This window comes from Acanthisitta chloris, unplaced genomic scaffold (genome assembly GCF_000695815.1).
Source record: "Acanthisitta chloris isolate BGI_N310 unplaced genomic scaffold, ASM69581v1 scaffold11139, whole genome shotgun sequence".
NCBI lineage: Eukaryota > Metazoa > Chordata > Aves > Passeriformes > Acanthisittidae > Acanthisitta > Acanthisitta chloris.
This window is the reverse complement of record NW_008690843.1, coordinates 28,813-43,880: the sequence shown is the minus strand read 5'-3', so window position 1 is coordinate 43,880 and position 15,068 is coordinate 28,813. Positions and strand designations below refer to the sequence as shown.

General features: G+C 37.4%; 1 protein-coding gene across 1 annotated transcript in view; it reads left to right on the top strand.

The window, feature by feature from the left end:
• Nucleotides 1–842: 842 nt before the first annotated feature.
• LOC103809172 (cadherin-like and PC-esterase domain-containing protein 1) overlaps nucleotides 843–15,068 on the top strand; it is a gene marked incomplete at both ends in the record, with an annotated part of 18,910 nt that continues 4,684 nt past the window's right edge. The window contains 2 exons of the mRNA XM_009081988.1: nucleotides 843–960; nucleotides 7,231–7,367. Coding sequence (XP_009080236.1) covers nucleotides 843–960; nucleotides 7,231–7,367 — 255 coding nt within the window. The remainder of the gene's footprint in view (nucleotides 961–7,230; nucleotides 7,368–15,068) is intronic.

Genomic DNA, 15,068 nt, shown 5'->3' with positions numbered 1-15,068 from the left:
AAAGCCAGCCCCGTATGAAGTGTTTACAGTCTGTGCTGTTGTAGGGGTAGTCTCTAGTCCTTTACTACATTCTGTTGATTTAGTCTATGTTTCTGTATCCAGGCATAAACATAGATATTTCTGTGTTGATTGTGGGTCTTAGTGAACTCCTCTTTAACTAGAACATGAAAAAGTCAGATTATTTTCTATGAAGAAAGTGAATTCAAAGGTGAATGTTTTTAAACATAAATATGTTTATTATTTATGTTGCCCTTATAGTAGTGTCTGAGGTTTATTGCGGATTACTTCTCACGTGAAGACTCATAAGCAGGTTATGTTCATAGTTATATTAAATCATTTCCTTCTGTAACCCTAATAGGTTTTTGTAAGCACTCTACTACCTCAAACATTTTCCCCTTGATATGTTTCTTTTTTCTTTTTATGCATCTGTATCTCCTGAAGCTAATTTGGGGCATTTCATCACAGAAATGGATTCCATATGAGTACAGATATGCATACAAAATTGCTAAGGGCAAATAGGTAGAGATTGTGCAACAAGTAGAGACAATACGATATTACATCAAAATTATGTATGTTTGCCTTAATAAATTTTCCTATACCTTTAGCAAATGTAGTATCTCGTTGTTTACTGTGGATTGGAATAATTTATTACAAAACCATTGTCTGAATGGGAACAGGATTCTAAATTTCTCATTGAGCTATATGTTGATGATCAAAGGCTGAATAAATTTCAGAACCAACCCCAAATAACATTTTTCCTCTTTAAATGTCCTTGAAGAGTATTTCAAAGTCATGTGGATGGGCGCAGTGCTGTCATTCTCACAGATTTCATTTTAATTCAGGACTGTGGTTCCAAAATTCGCCCAGAGGAGCCCTGTGGATTGCAGCCTCTGTCTCATGAATACCTCTCAGCAATCTCACAGACAATGTTTAAGACCTGTGAAGCTGGAGACACAAAAGGTTTGTACTTTATCCTCTTTCTTCTGAAAATTGACTCATGCACTTTAGCAAATGAAAACTAGAAGCCGTATTTACTTTTTGCTATAGACATGCAGTAACCTACACACAATAAATTGAACAGATCACTTGTAATAGTAACTGATTTTTAAAATCAGGTTAATTAGTTTATATGAGAATTTTTTGCTCAATAAGTTTCTAATCAGTCATCCACCACTGCTTGTGTTACTGTCACGTAACCTTTAAAATGCATTGAAATATTTCCATCAAAACCATTTAAAATAAAAATGCTTTGTTCTAAACGGGATTGTCCACTCAAAATGAAAACCAACTTTAGAAAAAGAACACAACATTTTGATCCATTTGAATTTTATATTTCCCCTTCTATATTGGAAACACAAAACCAGATTTAATTTTACATATATCGATACCTTAAATACAATAACCAATACAACCAAGGCATGTCTTTGGTTTAGTGAGAACTCAGATTACAACAGATTGTCAGGCAGGTATTCGTGTTAAGGTCACAGTTGCATAAAGATTTATGCAAGTGTATTTTAACTATTCTGGACTGTGGTCATATTCATGGTTTAAGTTGTTGCTGTATTAGGCAGTAAGTAATGTTGTTCAATTCTTTATTAGGGAAATAAAAAATAACCTAATGCTCCTCTGTGGTCTACTGACATATCTGTATTCTTTATCTTGCCATAGACAGGAACAGCTTCTCACAGCAGTAAATTTGCATCAACTCATGGAGTAATCAATAAAAAGTAACAGGAATGTGGGAACTTCATGAAACAGAGGCATATATTAAATTTGTGTTCTATGGAGGGAAGGCACAAAAGGACAGTGTCGTACCTAGCAGCTTATTTTAGTCACACAAGTTGTGAATTATCCTACGCCACTACATCAGGACATAAAGTTCCAGACTAGAAAGCCCAAATCAAATCTACTGAATCCTTCTGGGGCAGACAATCTCTCCTGATATATAGCATATTCCTTTGGAATACTGCATCTAGCTAAATGAGGCTGAATATAAAATGGCTTTTACAGCCTTGTTGTGAATAACATACACAATTAAAGTTCAAACAAACTTCAGGAGATGTAGTCTCAAAGGACAAGTATATTAAACAAGGAAGAATAATTTGTGCTTATAAAGTGAAGACTTCCAAGAGGTGTCTAATGAGCCTAGAACTGAGGTTTGCAGTATCTGGCAACAAGTGGCTGTGTAGTTTTAATGTACATCAATCACAGCTTCCAACTGGAACTGGAAAGCATGGCTTTATGTGGAAAATCATTCCAAATTTGTAGCAACCAAATGATATACCAATCCTGGCAGTGAACATTTTCCTAACACATATGGAAGCAATGGCAAATTCCCTGCTAAAGCAGCAACATCTCTTTTACTTAAATAAGTTAAATTTTCAGAGAAGCCAAGCAATATCATTTCCCCTTGGAGACAACTCGAAACTTCTGCAGAAGTAAGGCGGCGTCATATAGTGTTCTTATGCCAGGGAACAGCTTAGTTTTACAGGGTTACTGAGGTACTACCTCAGCAAAATATATCTATGCTGAGAAAAGCTTGTGTTTGTGCATACATGGACAGAGGCTGAGACAGAGCAGTAGAGATAGAGATGAAACCTTACTTCCTCTGACCTTAATGGTAAAACTTAAGAGTCTGCTTTGTAGTTCAGTATAACCAGGATTTCATGCCTCATTTCTAGTCCTTCAATGTAGAGCAGAGACAGTAGTTCAGGGTCTAACCAAAGGCAGAAGTGGCTTCCTCCTTTCTTTGAAGGAAGCTCAGCATCCTGCCAAATATACACTTAATTTACACCATTTCTCTCTCTCTCTTTTTAATCAGTAAGTGCAAATTGAAATATTCAACAGGGAAGTTTCTTTCCTTCTTGTTTACATCATGGAATGAAATTACAGTTTTTATAGGAACAAAAATCTTTCTTCTTTCATAAAATCTCCTTTGATTCACGTGGGGTTTGAACCAGGCTATCAGAAGAAAATTAGCTTTATTCAGTATTGCTGTATTATCAATAATACGGAAGTCAGCAGCAAGTATTAACCATGTGCTTGGATCCTTAGGGGGAGAGAGAGAGAGGGAGAGAGAGAGAGAACTAATAGAGAACATGAGAATCCCAAGTTGTGCTAAATTCCTGCAGGTGAATCAGGCTACTGCAGTCTGTGGAAATTTGGTTTGCAGACAATTGCAAAATCTGGTGGGTAAGAGATTGTAGATTCACTTCTAATGTTCTGCCCCACTGCTGTGACATAGGTATTTTAGTTATATCCTGCTTTCCACACTTCCTACAACTGAGTCCAGTTTAACATAATCCTGCATGAGCACCCTCTGCATTCAACAGCTATTTGGTTTCAGGTCCAGCAGAGACATAAACTGATGTTCAACAAAATGAATGTATCCTTTGATTACAAGGGCTAAATCTCACTTAGGACATAAATCTGTAGGCCTAAAGTCATTTATTCTGTAGCAAATTGTGTCCTTTTAAAAAATAATTTTTACTTTTGTTTTTCATAAACGCAGCCAAAACCGAAAGAAAAAATATACCCTTAGGATATGTGCACATAGAAAAAGCTTTTTAAAAGTCTTAAGATGCCAAATAAACACTGACTGTAAAAGTAAACTAGTCATAAATCAACAAACTATAATTAGCATCAGTGTAGGTTTAATATTTAGATTTTGAGTTATCAGGTTAGAATGCTTTTTTTAATCTTTATATGGATGATTGTTCAGCAGTATAGAAAAACTTCGATTTTAAATTTGAAAGCAAAATATGTGTATTTGTGGCTATGACAATGGAAAAAGATGAATAAAAATAAAAGAGGCTGAAAGAAGAAACAAAACTGTCAGATTAAGTGTACAGTCTTTATTGGTTAAAACTTTTAACTTTAGGCTAATGTTTTTAAAATATAAAATAATTGCTTTTAATTAATTATTTTAAAAGTATATTTCTTTTCATACCATTTTATGAGAACAGTTTTGGGGAGTTTTGGACAATGTTTAGTCTCCTATCTTAGAGCAGACGAGTTATGTATGCAACTGATAGCTGCTCTAATGAGCCAAAAATACAGTTTACTTTCACTCTTCCTGTGGAAACCTCCTACTTAAAGGCTTTCCTTAAACTTTGAATGTGTCAATTTTTAATTTGTGAAGAAACTAACAGCTTCTCTCTCTTTCCTGCTCTCTTTTACTGAACTGTAGGTAAACTTGCCCATGCCTGGTAGAGCCAATGCTAACTCTTTTGGCTGAAGCACTACAAATGCAGCCTAATTGAAATGGTGCTGAAAGCTGCTAACATATAAATGAAGGAAAAGCAACTTATAATTCTCATAGCAGAATAAACTTCAATATGGTTTTCATTTTTCACTGTTGTTTTTTTTTTAATATTAGATTCATTTTATCTTTTAATACAATCCTATCTTTGAAGGTTAAGAATGCATTGACTGACAGTTGTGAAGTTGGATTGACTGACAGTTGTGAAGTTTCAACAGGACAAATTCATAATAATCAGATTAAAAATGCATAAATTTACATGCACCATTTAAAAAAATCTATGCAAATATAAAGACTGGGACTATTCTGCTAGCATTAAATGTCATTGCTTCCTATAAACATGAGTTTATCCCTATATATCCTTGTTCTCAGATTTTTACATTTACCACTAACCTTTAGCTTATGCCAAAACCTATTTTTTTCTTAATATACCTAGAGAGCTATTGAATAAACCAAACTATGTAAAAGAAGCTTTTCAAAAAGTACTTATGGCTTTCAGTTGCCAATGTTTAAACTTTTATTGTTCAGATATTTTGGCTCCTCAGAATTCATTTTATATAGTTCTCCTTTTCTAGTTTATTACCTAAAACCAGATTAGCTCATAAATGTATGGGATGTTAAAAAGAAAATTCCATAAAATGAGGGATCTTATATGTTGTAGACGTTGCCAGAACTTTTACGCATTTGGTTTAAAAGAAAAATTATAACATTAGGAAAAAAATACCCAGTTATATATATAATTTTAAAATATAAACCACTGCCTGAAATAACTCTCAGGTCATTTATGAAGAGCTCCAAAGTAGTGGCAGTCTCTGAGTCCAGACCTCAAACTGACCAACCATTCTGTCCCTGCTCTGTTACTCAAAAGGCACCAAAGAGTAAAAGGTTTGAATGGCACCTATTGCTGGGTTATCTGAGCTAGCCATTTTCGGTCTCTTTATATGACTGCTATGAAGCTGGGAATTGTCCTTAAGTCATGGATTGCAAAGTGGGTGCAGAGGGAGCTAAGGATGAGATCTGCAAGTGGCAATAGAAATCTTGAAGGGTCAAAGTATGTCTGGCCCCAGTGGTGGCCAGGAGGCCACAACCTGGAACAAGGGACCTCAAATCCATGGGAGGGTCAGCATGAGGAAGGGATTCACAAGACCCAGCACTGGAAGGCTACAAGAAAGAGTTGTCTAAATTCAGCCTTTGCTTTCCCAGCTGAGCAGGATATTCATTTGGAAGAGCACTCCCTGCTCCAAAACGTGGTTATCCCCTTTGCAACTTTAGATATAGGTTCACTTTAACCCCTTGATAAAAATTCTACACAGGATCTTGCCCAGAGGCCAAAGTTCAGGTCTCTCCCACAGCACAGCCTTCATAAGGTACCCACACCTATAAGAACCAGGGGAGCTGGCGTATGTTCACTGACCCACAGCATGGTAGAAGTCCACATCCAGCCTTAGGTTCAGTGTTCAGGTTTCAGTGTTTAGGTTCAGTTGGCCATGATTTGCTCCTCATCATCTGTAAGTGCATCTGAGGGTGGGGTGAGTGTGTTCTGCACAGAGCAGAAATAGGGCAGCTGTTCAGGGTACACAGCAACTGGTATTGCATGGTCATGGCACTGTGGGATATATTCTGCCCTTAGGTGTATCTTTGTAAGCTCCCACACAAACAATTATTAGTGCTTTCATTTAGAAGGACTTCTTGCTTACCAAAACATATTCACTTGGATTTTTGTTTGGCGCGGGCTGCCTCCCTGGAAATCACCCTGCTCCTGAAGTAGCAACTGACTCTTCCAAGGCCACTGGGGAGTGTTTCATTCAACCTCCCCCTCAGTCCCTGGCCTGATAAATGTCAATAGGCAACCTTGGTTGTTTTGCTGTGCTTCTTGTGCAGCAGCAACCCATTACACCCAGCTGGCTGCTGAGCTGCTGCTGGGTAGCAGTGGTGGTGACAAACGTTAAGGCCAGGTCTGCTCTGCAAACATTTGCTTTTGGAGCTGTTTTCTGGGCTGTGGTGAGAAACCCATCTGTGCTAGTAAGGCCTGATAGCATTGACATGAGGACCTGGGACACTCTTCATTGTGTAATGTCTTTAAGCAGAACAAAACTGGGTTTTGCTGGCAGAGCTACATAGACACTGTGAGATATTGTCAGTGCTTATATGGGCTAGAATAAAATGTTTCTTTTGCTGATCAGAGTATGAAGGCAACACAAAAGTTTTCTGCCTTCCTTCAGAAATTAAATCCCTCAGGTTTACAGTAGGATTTTGGAAAGGAACAGCTTTAGAAAACAAAAATAACAAAACCATTCAACTTTAGATAAGAGATTAATAAAACCCACTGACTTTTGGTAATCCCACTTTATGCTCTTAATCTGCAAAATGATTTTTGAAAATAGGGATCATGCTCTAATAAATCACATATGGTATTCATCTGACCTTAATGTCATCCTCTGAAATGTATATGTGTAGTCTGGGACAGTCCTCAGAATTCTCACAAATTAAATAAATTAGTATTTTTGAGTGAAAGTCTTAATCTTCTTCTTTTTTCTATCAAGTGCTCTTGACCAGCCCCCCAACCTTTAGATGTTTAGTTGTAGATGGGAATGAATCTTGTCTTTAGACACTTAATGTGAATATTTTCTTTTTGATTCAGCCTCCTTACCTATTTGCCCTTTCTCCTATCCCTTCTGTTGAGAAAGGACAAGCTACTCCAAGAAAGGCAGCATGAATTGAGAAACAAATGCACAAACAGCTGTCAAATTTGAGCATTTGCAGGTCTTTTGGGGAAAGGAAAAACTCCCACCCTAGCTAAATGAAAAGGGCAAAACACAACAGAAGGAAATAGTCTCTTCAAAGGGTTGAGGGATTTAATTTAGGGAAAACTCCCATGACAAAATACTCCAAAATATCTTGCTTCCTATGTAATAAAACTACTCACAAGAATACAGAGGAGGTGCTGACATCTCGCTGCTGCTTTCCAGGGCAGTGGATTGTCCCTTGCCTCAGCTGCTCTGACAACAGGACCTGCGACTGGAGAGAAATAACGTGGCAGCCCCATGGCTGCCAATACTCTGTGATAGCCAAGCCCAAGCTCCAGCGCTGCATGGAGGGCAGAAGGGTATGTAACAGGTTTTACATTTAAATTCTTTTGTTTTTTTAGCTGGATATTTAGTGTCCTGAAGCTTTCAAAATATTTTTATGCTTCATGTGTGAGAAAAATGCCTCTTTATTATAACTGGGAAGATGTTCAGATGAAAAATCCACAGGGACAAGAACCAACCACTGTCCATAATTTAGCCTCGTGTGCAGATGCAGTTGTCTGCTGCCATTTCACATAGGATCTTAGGTCACACCGGTGGAGTCAGACCTGCAGTGAGTACACAAGGATGGTAAATGGAGGATAGATTTGCATTGTTGTCACAGTTTGTCTCACATTTAACATGCAAGTTGGTTTTCTTCTGCTGCATACCTAATGCATGGCATTGCTTGTGCACACTAATCTTACCAAGTCTTCTTGCACATTCTTTTCTTTTAGTGAAGCTTCTAAGGTGATTGCTTGGAAATACAAGGTCTCCTTAATAAGCATGCTATGACTGTAAAACTGTTGAGAGAGCTCTGATCTGAAGCTCAGGTACCTTACTGAGGATACAAGTATCCAGAAAGTAAGTAATTATTGCTATAAAGATGTTTACAGTGTATTGCCTAGGTAAGAAAATAGTAACTAAAAGTGGCATTTTGGTAAAATGCAAGAGCATTTCTATATAGACAAATACAAGAATAATAGTCTTTCAATTAACATTTTCTCCTTCATTTCTGGTAATTTCTCACCCTGCCCAAAGTACTTTATTGCCATTTGGCTTCATTTCTGCTTGTAGTTTTCTCCATTACTATAGAGCTCCAGGTTTTCCTAACATATTTTTCAAAAAAATTACTGCTTTGTATGAGAGAGGAGAAGCTTGATTTCCTCCCCATGTATACTTCTGGAAAAATATGTATTCTGAAAAATATGAAATAATTTTGTAGTTTTGCTTTGATCTTTAATTTCCATGGACATCAAGCTGCTTCAATAAGCAAACACCCTTTGGTCAGGCAATTGGACAGCAGAGGAAAAATATGCCACACTGGAAGTGGATTATGAGAGTATTGATGGGAGGATTTGATGACATTCCCACCTCCTGAATCTGGCTACTCATGCTCACCAGTGTCAAAAGCAGGACAACATTTTGTTAAGAGTTCATTAAAACCATTTGAAATGAGTGTTTGTGAGCTTAATTTCTTAATTAAAATTCCACAATGTTCTGACTTTCTGCGGTCACTTGTCTGTTCTAGTGTTAGATGAGAGCCAATTCCTACATGATCTACATTAATACCTTGCAAGAAAAAATCTCTGTAAAACTAATTGCACTTGTTTCCCATTCTGCATCTTTTAAAAAAGTCTTCTGACATTGTCTGGTAGCATTTGCTGCTCTGCAGAAGTCTCTTGAATCACTCTTGTTATTTTTGCACAGTTATCTATTTAACCGGTTTATTCTTTGAAAGTCATCATTCTAAGGCATGTTCCCCTTTTGGTATATTTCCCCTATATCTTTCCCTCTGGTGTTATTTTTGCCATAATTTTGTAGTTTTTATATTTGTGTGACTTTTTGCAATAGCATTTTTGCTTCTTTCACCAAGTAAATACAGGTAGAGCCTGGATCAACTCCCTTCTGTTAGTAGAACTTCAGAACTAAGATAGAATTTCTTCATGCCAAAGTCAGACAAATAAAAATGGTTCTCTGCTTGGCTGATTTGATCCTGATTCTGCCTGTGATAAGTCAAACTTTAGAATTACTTTACGTGGTCTAAGCAATATAGTAGAAAAAACCTTTATTCATGTGCTCACTGAAACAGACTTTTGCCTGTCATATCTGTTTAAGCAACCTGTATCTTTTATGAAGGAGCTATTGAGCAGGCAGCAAGATATAATTCAAGTGAACAAATATATTTTTTACCAAACAAGAGATTTTGATAGCCATTTATAAATATCTCTATTTCCCCACTTGTAATTTTAGTTTCAATTCATTATATACCTTGTCTCCAAGTACTACAGAGATCACTGACTGCTCCAACTACAGACATCATAGTTTCCATAATAAAATAAGCAGAAGCTTTCAATGCTGGAATGTAAGCAGATATCACACAAACAAAAAGTATGGGTGCAAAACATAAGGGCAAAAGTCATCAGCCCAAGTGAGGAAACTGAGATGATCTAGAATGCTGTTTGATTTGCTCTGTCATTTGCTGAAGTTAGTATTAGGATTTCACGGATGGAACACTCAGTGGATAAAAAATTGACTGGATGGTTGTACTCAAAGAGTTGCATTCAGCAGCTCAATGTCCATGTGAAGAGCAGTGATGAACGGTATCAAGGCTTAGTATTAGGACTGGTGGTGTTTAACATCTTTGGTGGTGACATGAACAGTGGTATTGAGTACACCCTCAGTAAGTTTGATGTGGTGCAGTTGACTCACTGGAGGGAAGGGATAATGTCTGGAGGGACTTTGACAGGCTTGAGATGTGGACCTGTGCTAACCTCATGAAATTCAACAAGGCCAAGTGCAAGGTCTGCACCTGTGTCAGGGCAAGGCCCAGCACAACTACAGAATGGGAAGAGAATGAATCAAGACTAGCCCTGGGGAGAAGGAGGTGGAGGTATTTGTGAACAAAATCTCAACATGACCTAGCCATGTACACTCGCAGCCCAGAAAGACAACAGTACTCTGGTCTGCACCAAAAGAGGCTTAGCCAGCAGATCAAGGAAGGTGATTCTCTCCATCTACTCCACTGCATCCAGCTCTGGGGCCCCCAGCACAAGAAAGATGTTGAGCTGTTGGAATGAGTCCAGAGGAGAATCACTAAGTTGGTCACAGAGCTGGAACACCTCTTTTATGAAGACAGGCTTAGAGAGTTGGGGCTGTTCAGCCTGGAGAAGAGAAGGTTCTGAGGAGATCTTATAGCAAACTTCCTGAAGAGAGGGTCTGTAAGAGAGCTGGAGAAAGACTTTTTAAAAGAGCATGTAGTGATAGGACAAGGGGGAATGGCCTTAAGCTGAAAGAGGATAGATTTAGGTATTAGGAAGAAATTCTTTACGATGAGGGTGGTGAGGCACTGACACAGGTTGGCCAGAGAAGTTGTGGACTCTCCATCCCTAGAGGTGTTCAAGACCAGGCTGGATGGGTCTCTGAGCAACCTCGTCTAGTGGAAGGTGCCCTGCATATGTCAGAGGTTTGGAACTAGATGATCTTTAAGGTCCCTTCCAACCCAAACCATTCTATGATCACAATAAGACATTATAAACAGCATAATCTGTGATTACATCTTTTGTTTTAAATAGGAGGTGTTATTTTCTATGCCGCTGTCAAATTTCAACTTTGTTAACTGGAGGCTATGTTCTTGTGCTTCCCTATTAGTTTGATGTGAAAAAAAATAAATAAAAGCCTCTTTGTCTTTCTTCTTTTAATGAATGTGAAGGGAAGCATGCAATCATTAACCAGTGATATGCTGTGTCCTGATCTCTGTTCACTTCAGTAAGTGATGAAATAAGATGTAAAGTGAATGCTCCTTTTGACTGAAATTCAGCACATGAAAGATCAACTGTATCTTTAAGTGCAGTCCTGTTTTCCTCATGTTTCATATAACAATGGTAAAATGCAGCACACAGATATCTTTTGCTCATTAATTTCTTTTATTCATTTGTCAGCGTTTCTGAAATATGTTTACAGTAATCCAAACCAAACACTTCTTTCCTATCTGCATCATAATTAAGCTTTCAAAAAATGCTTTCTAATTTGTTTTCTAACTCCAGACTACTTTCATGTCTTATATTAAAATTGATTTGTTTTCCAAAGCTCATCTATAAAATTATAATCTCCTTTCTCTGTAGCAGAAATTAATTTTCCCTGGCCATGACTTCCAATTGATTTCACATCATTATTAACAGCTATTTCAGTTTGTGTGCATATAAAACTGTGTTTGAGCTATTCTGTGTGTTGTGGTTTAACCTTGCAGGCAGCTAAACACCACAGAGCCATTTGCTCACTCCCCCTCAGTGGGATAAGGGAGAGAATCAGAAAAAAAGATAAAACTCATGGGTTGAGGAAAAAAAGTTTAATAGAATGGAAGAGAAAAGTAAGACAGTAATAATATTGTGCCCTCCAGCCTCCTCACTGGCATGCCAGAATCAGAAGCTGGAAAGTCCTTGACTCAGTGTAAACACTACTCAGCAACAACTAAACCTTAATGTTACACATAAACCATAACAAATAATGTTATCAACATTATTCTCATCCTAAATCCAAGCCACAGCACTGTACCAGCTATTAGGAAGAAAATTAACTCTACCCCAACCCAGGACACTTGGTTTCATAAAAATGTTATGACCTCCTGTAGTGAAACAATAACACTTAGGCTGGTGGAGACATGAGAAAGGATGTACATGCACAAAAACAGTTTTATGAGGCCTTATTTTGCTTTATGATATATTAGCAAGAATAGCTAGTCATATATTTGCATTTCATTCACAGTAAACAGGAAAATTTTGAAGTGCTGAGGTTAAGGTGGTTCTGGCTGAGTAGATTTTCCTTCAGTCCACTTGTAATCTCTGCAGTCTTTTTTTTCCTCCATTTTAAAGGCTAATGTGATGCAGTCTGTGTCATTCTTAGGGAATTCTACATATGTGTCCTATTTGAATCAAAGAAATTGATAAGCATCATTATTATATTCACTCAACAGAGTTGTCTGTGACTGTGGTTAATGACTTTTTACTGTAAGACTTACACAACTGTATTAAGACATGAAGCTTTGATTTTTGTACAAGAACTTGTAAAAGCTGGTAAAGGAAAAGGAGTTCTAACAGGTTATTATTTATCCAATTAGCAGCATATAGAAAGTTGGCCTCACTAGCAGGAGGGATACATATTTTGCTTATCATTGAGAAATACTACCCAGAGTTTAGTCTTATAATAAAGTACCATTGAGTCATGTGTAATTAAGAACAGGAAATATGAAAAGGCAATATTTGCTAAAGTACTTAAAATTCAGCTGTTAAAACAGGAATTTTAACTTAAAATTTCTTAATAATATTTTAGAGTTAAGTAGTGTTTTGGACTTACAGGTGTTTAAATTTCCTAAGTGTGGTTAATTTATAATGATAGGTCTGGTTAAGAAGTGAATTCCATTATGGTTACACAATCTTTCAAAGCCTTTAAGCTATAATGGAATTTTTTTGCACAAAATATTTGCAGCAGAAGACACTGAAAACACCTGTCTGTGTGAAAGTGTTGTTCTTTGTCTGGTAAAATTATAACCTTATGTATGTCTGATCCTTTAGTCATCCTGCAGACAAATGCCCCATCGACCTGAACAGTACATCACTAAGCCTCATGCCAGACTTTTAAAAAAACAGAGATATGGCAAATTCTACACACCTGAGCCATTGTTTTCCTCATTATTGTCATAGAGCTAAATACAGAATCATCCCTACAGGCTTTGGTTCAAAATATATTAAATACCACATGGCATACTCCTCTACAGTGAGTTCATACAACTGTTTAGAAATAAATGTGGCTGTAGTTACCACACATTCAATTACATTGAATGATTATTCTAATTTGCCAGAGCTCTTGGGTTAGTTGAAGAAGACAGGTTTTCTCTCTGAGGCTAAATACTGCTTATTTTAACTTTTGAGTCTTCCAAGCATTTGCTGAAAACAAAGCTGATTTGCAGAATCTGAACATTGAAATATGCTTTCTGATGGCCTGCATGCCACAACGAAATGTGCTTGGCCAGCTCTGCACAAGGGCACTTTGAAAAGGAGGTGGGATTGCCTACAGATGCCCTCTTGTTTGATGTCAATTTTATATTTAGGGGGAAGAAAAAGAAGAATTTGTTTATTTTTCCAGGATTTACACGTGTCTCAAAGAATGATTGAGTCAGTAGTTAGAAGTATGTTGTTGGATGCAGACAAGGTATTAGTGAATGGATGCCGTGTGTATGCAGATTTGCTGGTGATGTGCTTTACATTCACCAGCCTGGGGTGGACTGGATTACAAGGAGTGCACACCTATTTCTAGGTGTTCTTCATCTATTTATATCTGAGATCTTCCCTAGACTTACGGGAGAATATTCCCTTCAAAACTGCAGCACATACAGTCTCCAGAGGATGACTGCTGATACCATCCTGCGATGGCTGCAAACAGACTTTAGAGCTCTCCATCAGGGCTAGAGTGCAGGGACCATAGGTTTCACAGACTGCAGCCCCAGTTTAAATGATGCATCTTTCAACAATACTGTGATTTAAATGTGAAAGACATAGCTGGAGTTAAACAAATTTGCTTTATTCCAATTATAAAGTCCTGATGTGGCTCATACCTACTTGGACAATCAAAAATTTCTTGACTAATATGGTTACAGAATTGGCTGACATCTTTGAAGATGACCTACACTTTTAACCTGTTTCTGTACAGCCACAAGTCCACTTTGGCTCATTTCCTTCTTCCCTACTTACATCAAGTCGTGACTATTCTGTTAGCAGAACCATTTCTGAGAGTCTAGGTTAATTTCCCTAGTTAAACAACCTGTATTCCTCCCCAGTGTGATGTTGCTATGTGTCTCATTCCTGATTCATCCTATTCGGCCACACCTTCTAGATATAAGTGTACATTCCCAGATGGATACCCAGATACTCAATAGCATTAGCTGTCAGATATTTCCTGAACTCCTGCTTTACTAATTCATAACAAGCCCACTAAAGAGTGAAAATGGAGATGTTCTGAGACTAAGAGCTTACTTCTTCAGACGTGCATGTGTGCAGTATCATCAATCTTGTGATGATATTTGAAGTACTCTGTCAGGGCCTTAACAGTTACCTGTTTCATCCAGTTATACTGACTGCCCTCAAGCAATGTGCTCTCACTCTTGTCATCACCTTCACATTGTCAGAACATAAGGACAACAACAATAGTACTGTGCATCATGTTTGTTGACTTTGGCCATGGTTCTTTTCTCCTTTCTACCTTGAAGGTTTTTGTCCTGCTATTTCAAATCATGAGATTAGATCAAATTCAGTCAGAAGGAGAAAATATCTATGAGAATCCTAGTCACAGTAGAATAAAGAATGAGAGAAAAATGCCACATCTGCCAATTCAGTGTAATTAATAGCTGAATATGCTCCTTTGCAATTCCTATATGCTGTGATAACAAAATGGTATCATGTTACTAGAAGAGGAACAATCTTGTAAGTTCTATCAGCTACTGTATGTGAGTAACTTGGTAGTGCCTGTTTGCTATTCTGCTAATGATATGTTGTGTTTTTACAGAAATGTTCTCACCCACATGACAAGCTAATGATATCCTTGCCTGCTGATATCTGAAAACTGCTTTATAAATAGATATGCATCTGCATACTACAGTGATGAACTTTTGAAATGGAGATTAAATAGACATGGATGTAGACAGACCAAAGAGTTTAAGAGATTTTGCAAGCTAAAAGAATTAATTGTTGCTTAAAACCTCAAGTTAACCTACTTTAGAATGAGGACATATTCTAAGTGTGAACTGTCTTCCTAAACGTAAATAACTTTATAAATAGATATGCATCTGCATACTACAGTGATGAACTTTTGAAATGGAGATTAAATAGACATGGATGTAGACAGACCAAAGAGTTTAAGAGATTTTGCAAGCTAAAAGAATTAATTGTTGCTTAAAACCTCAAGTTAACCTACTTTAGAATGAGGACATATTCTAAGTGTGAACTGTCTTCCTAAACGTAAATAACGCA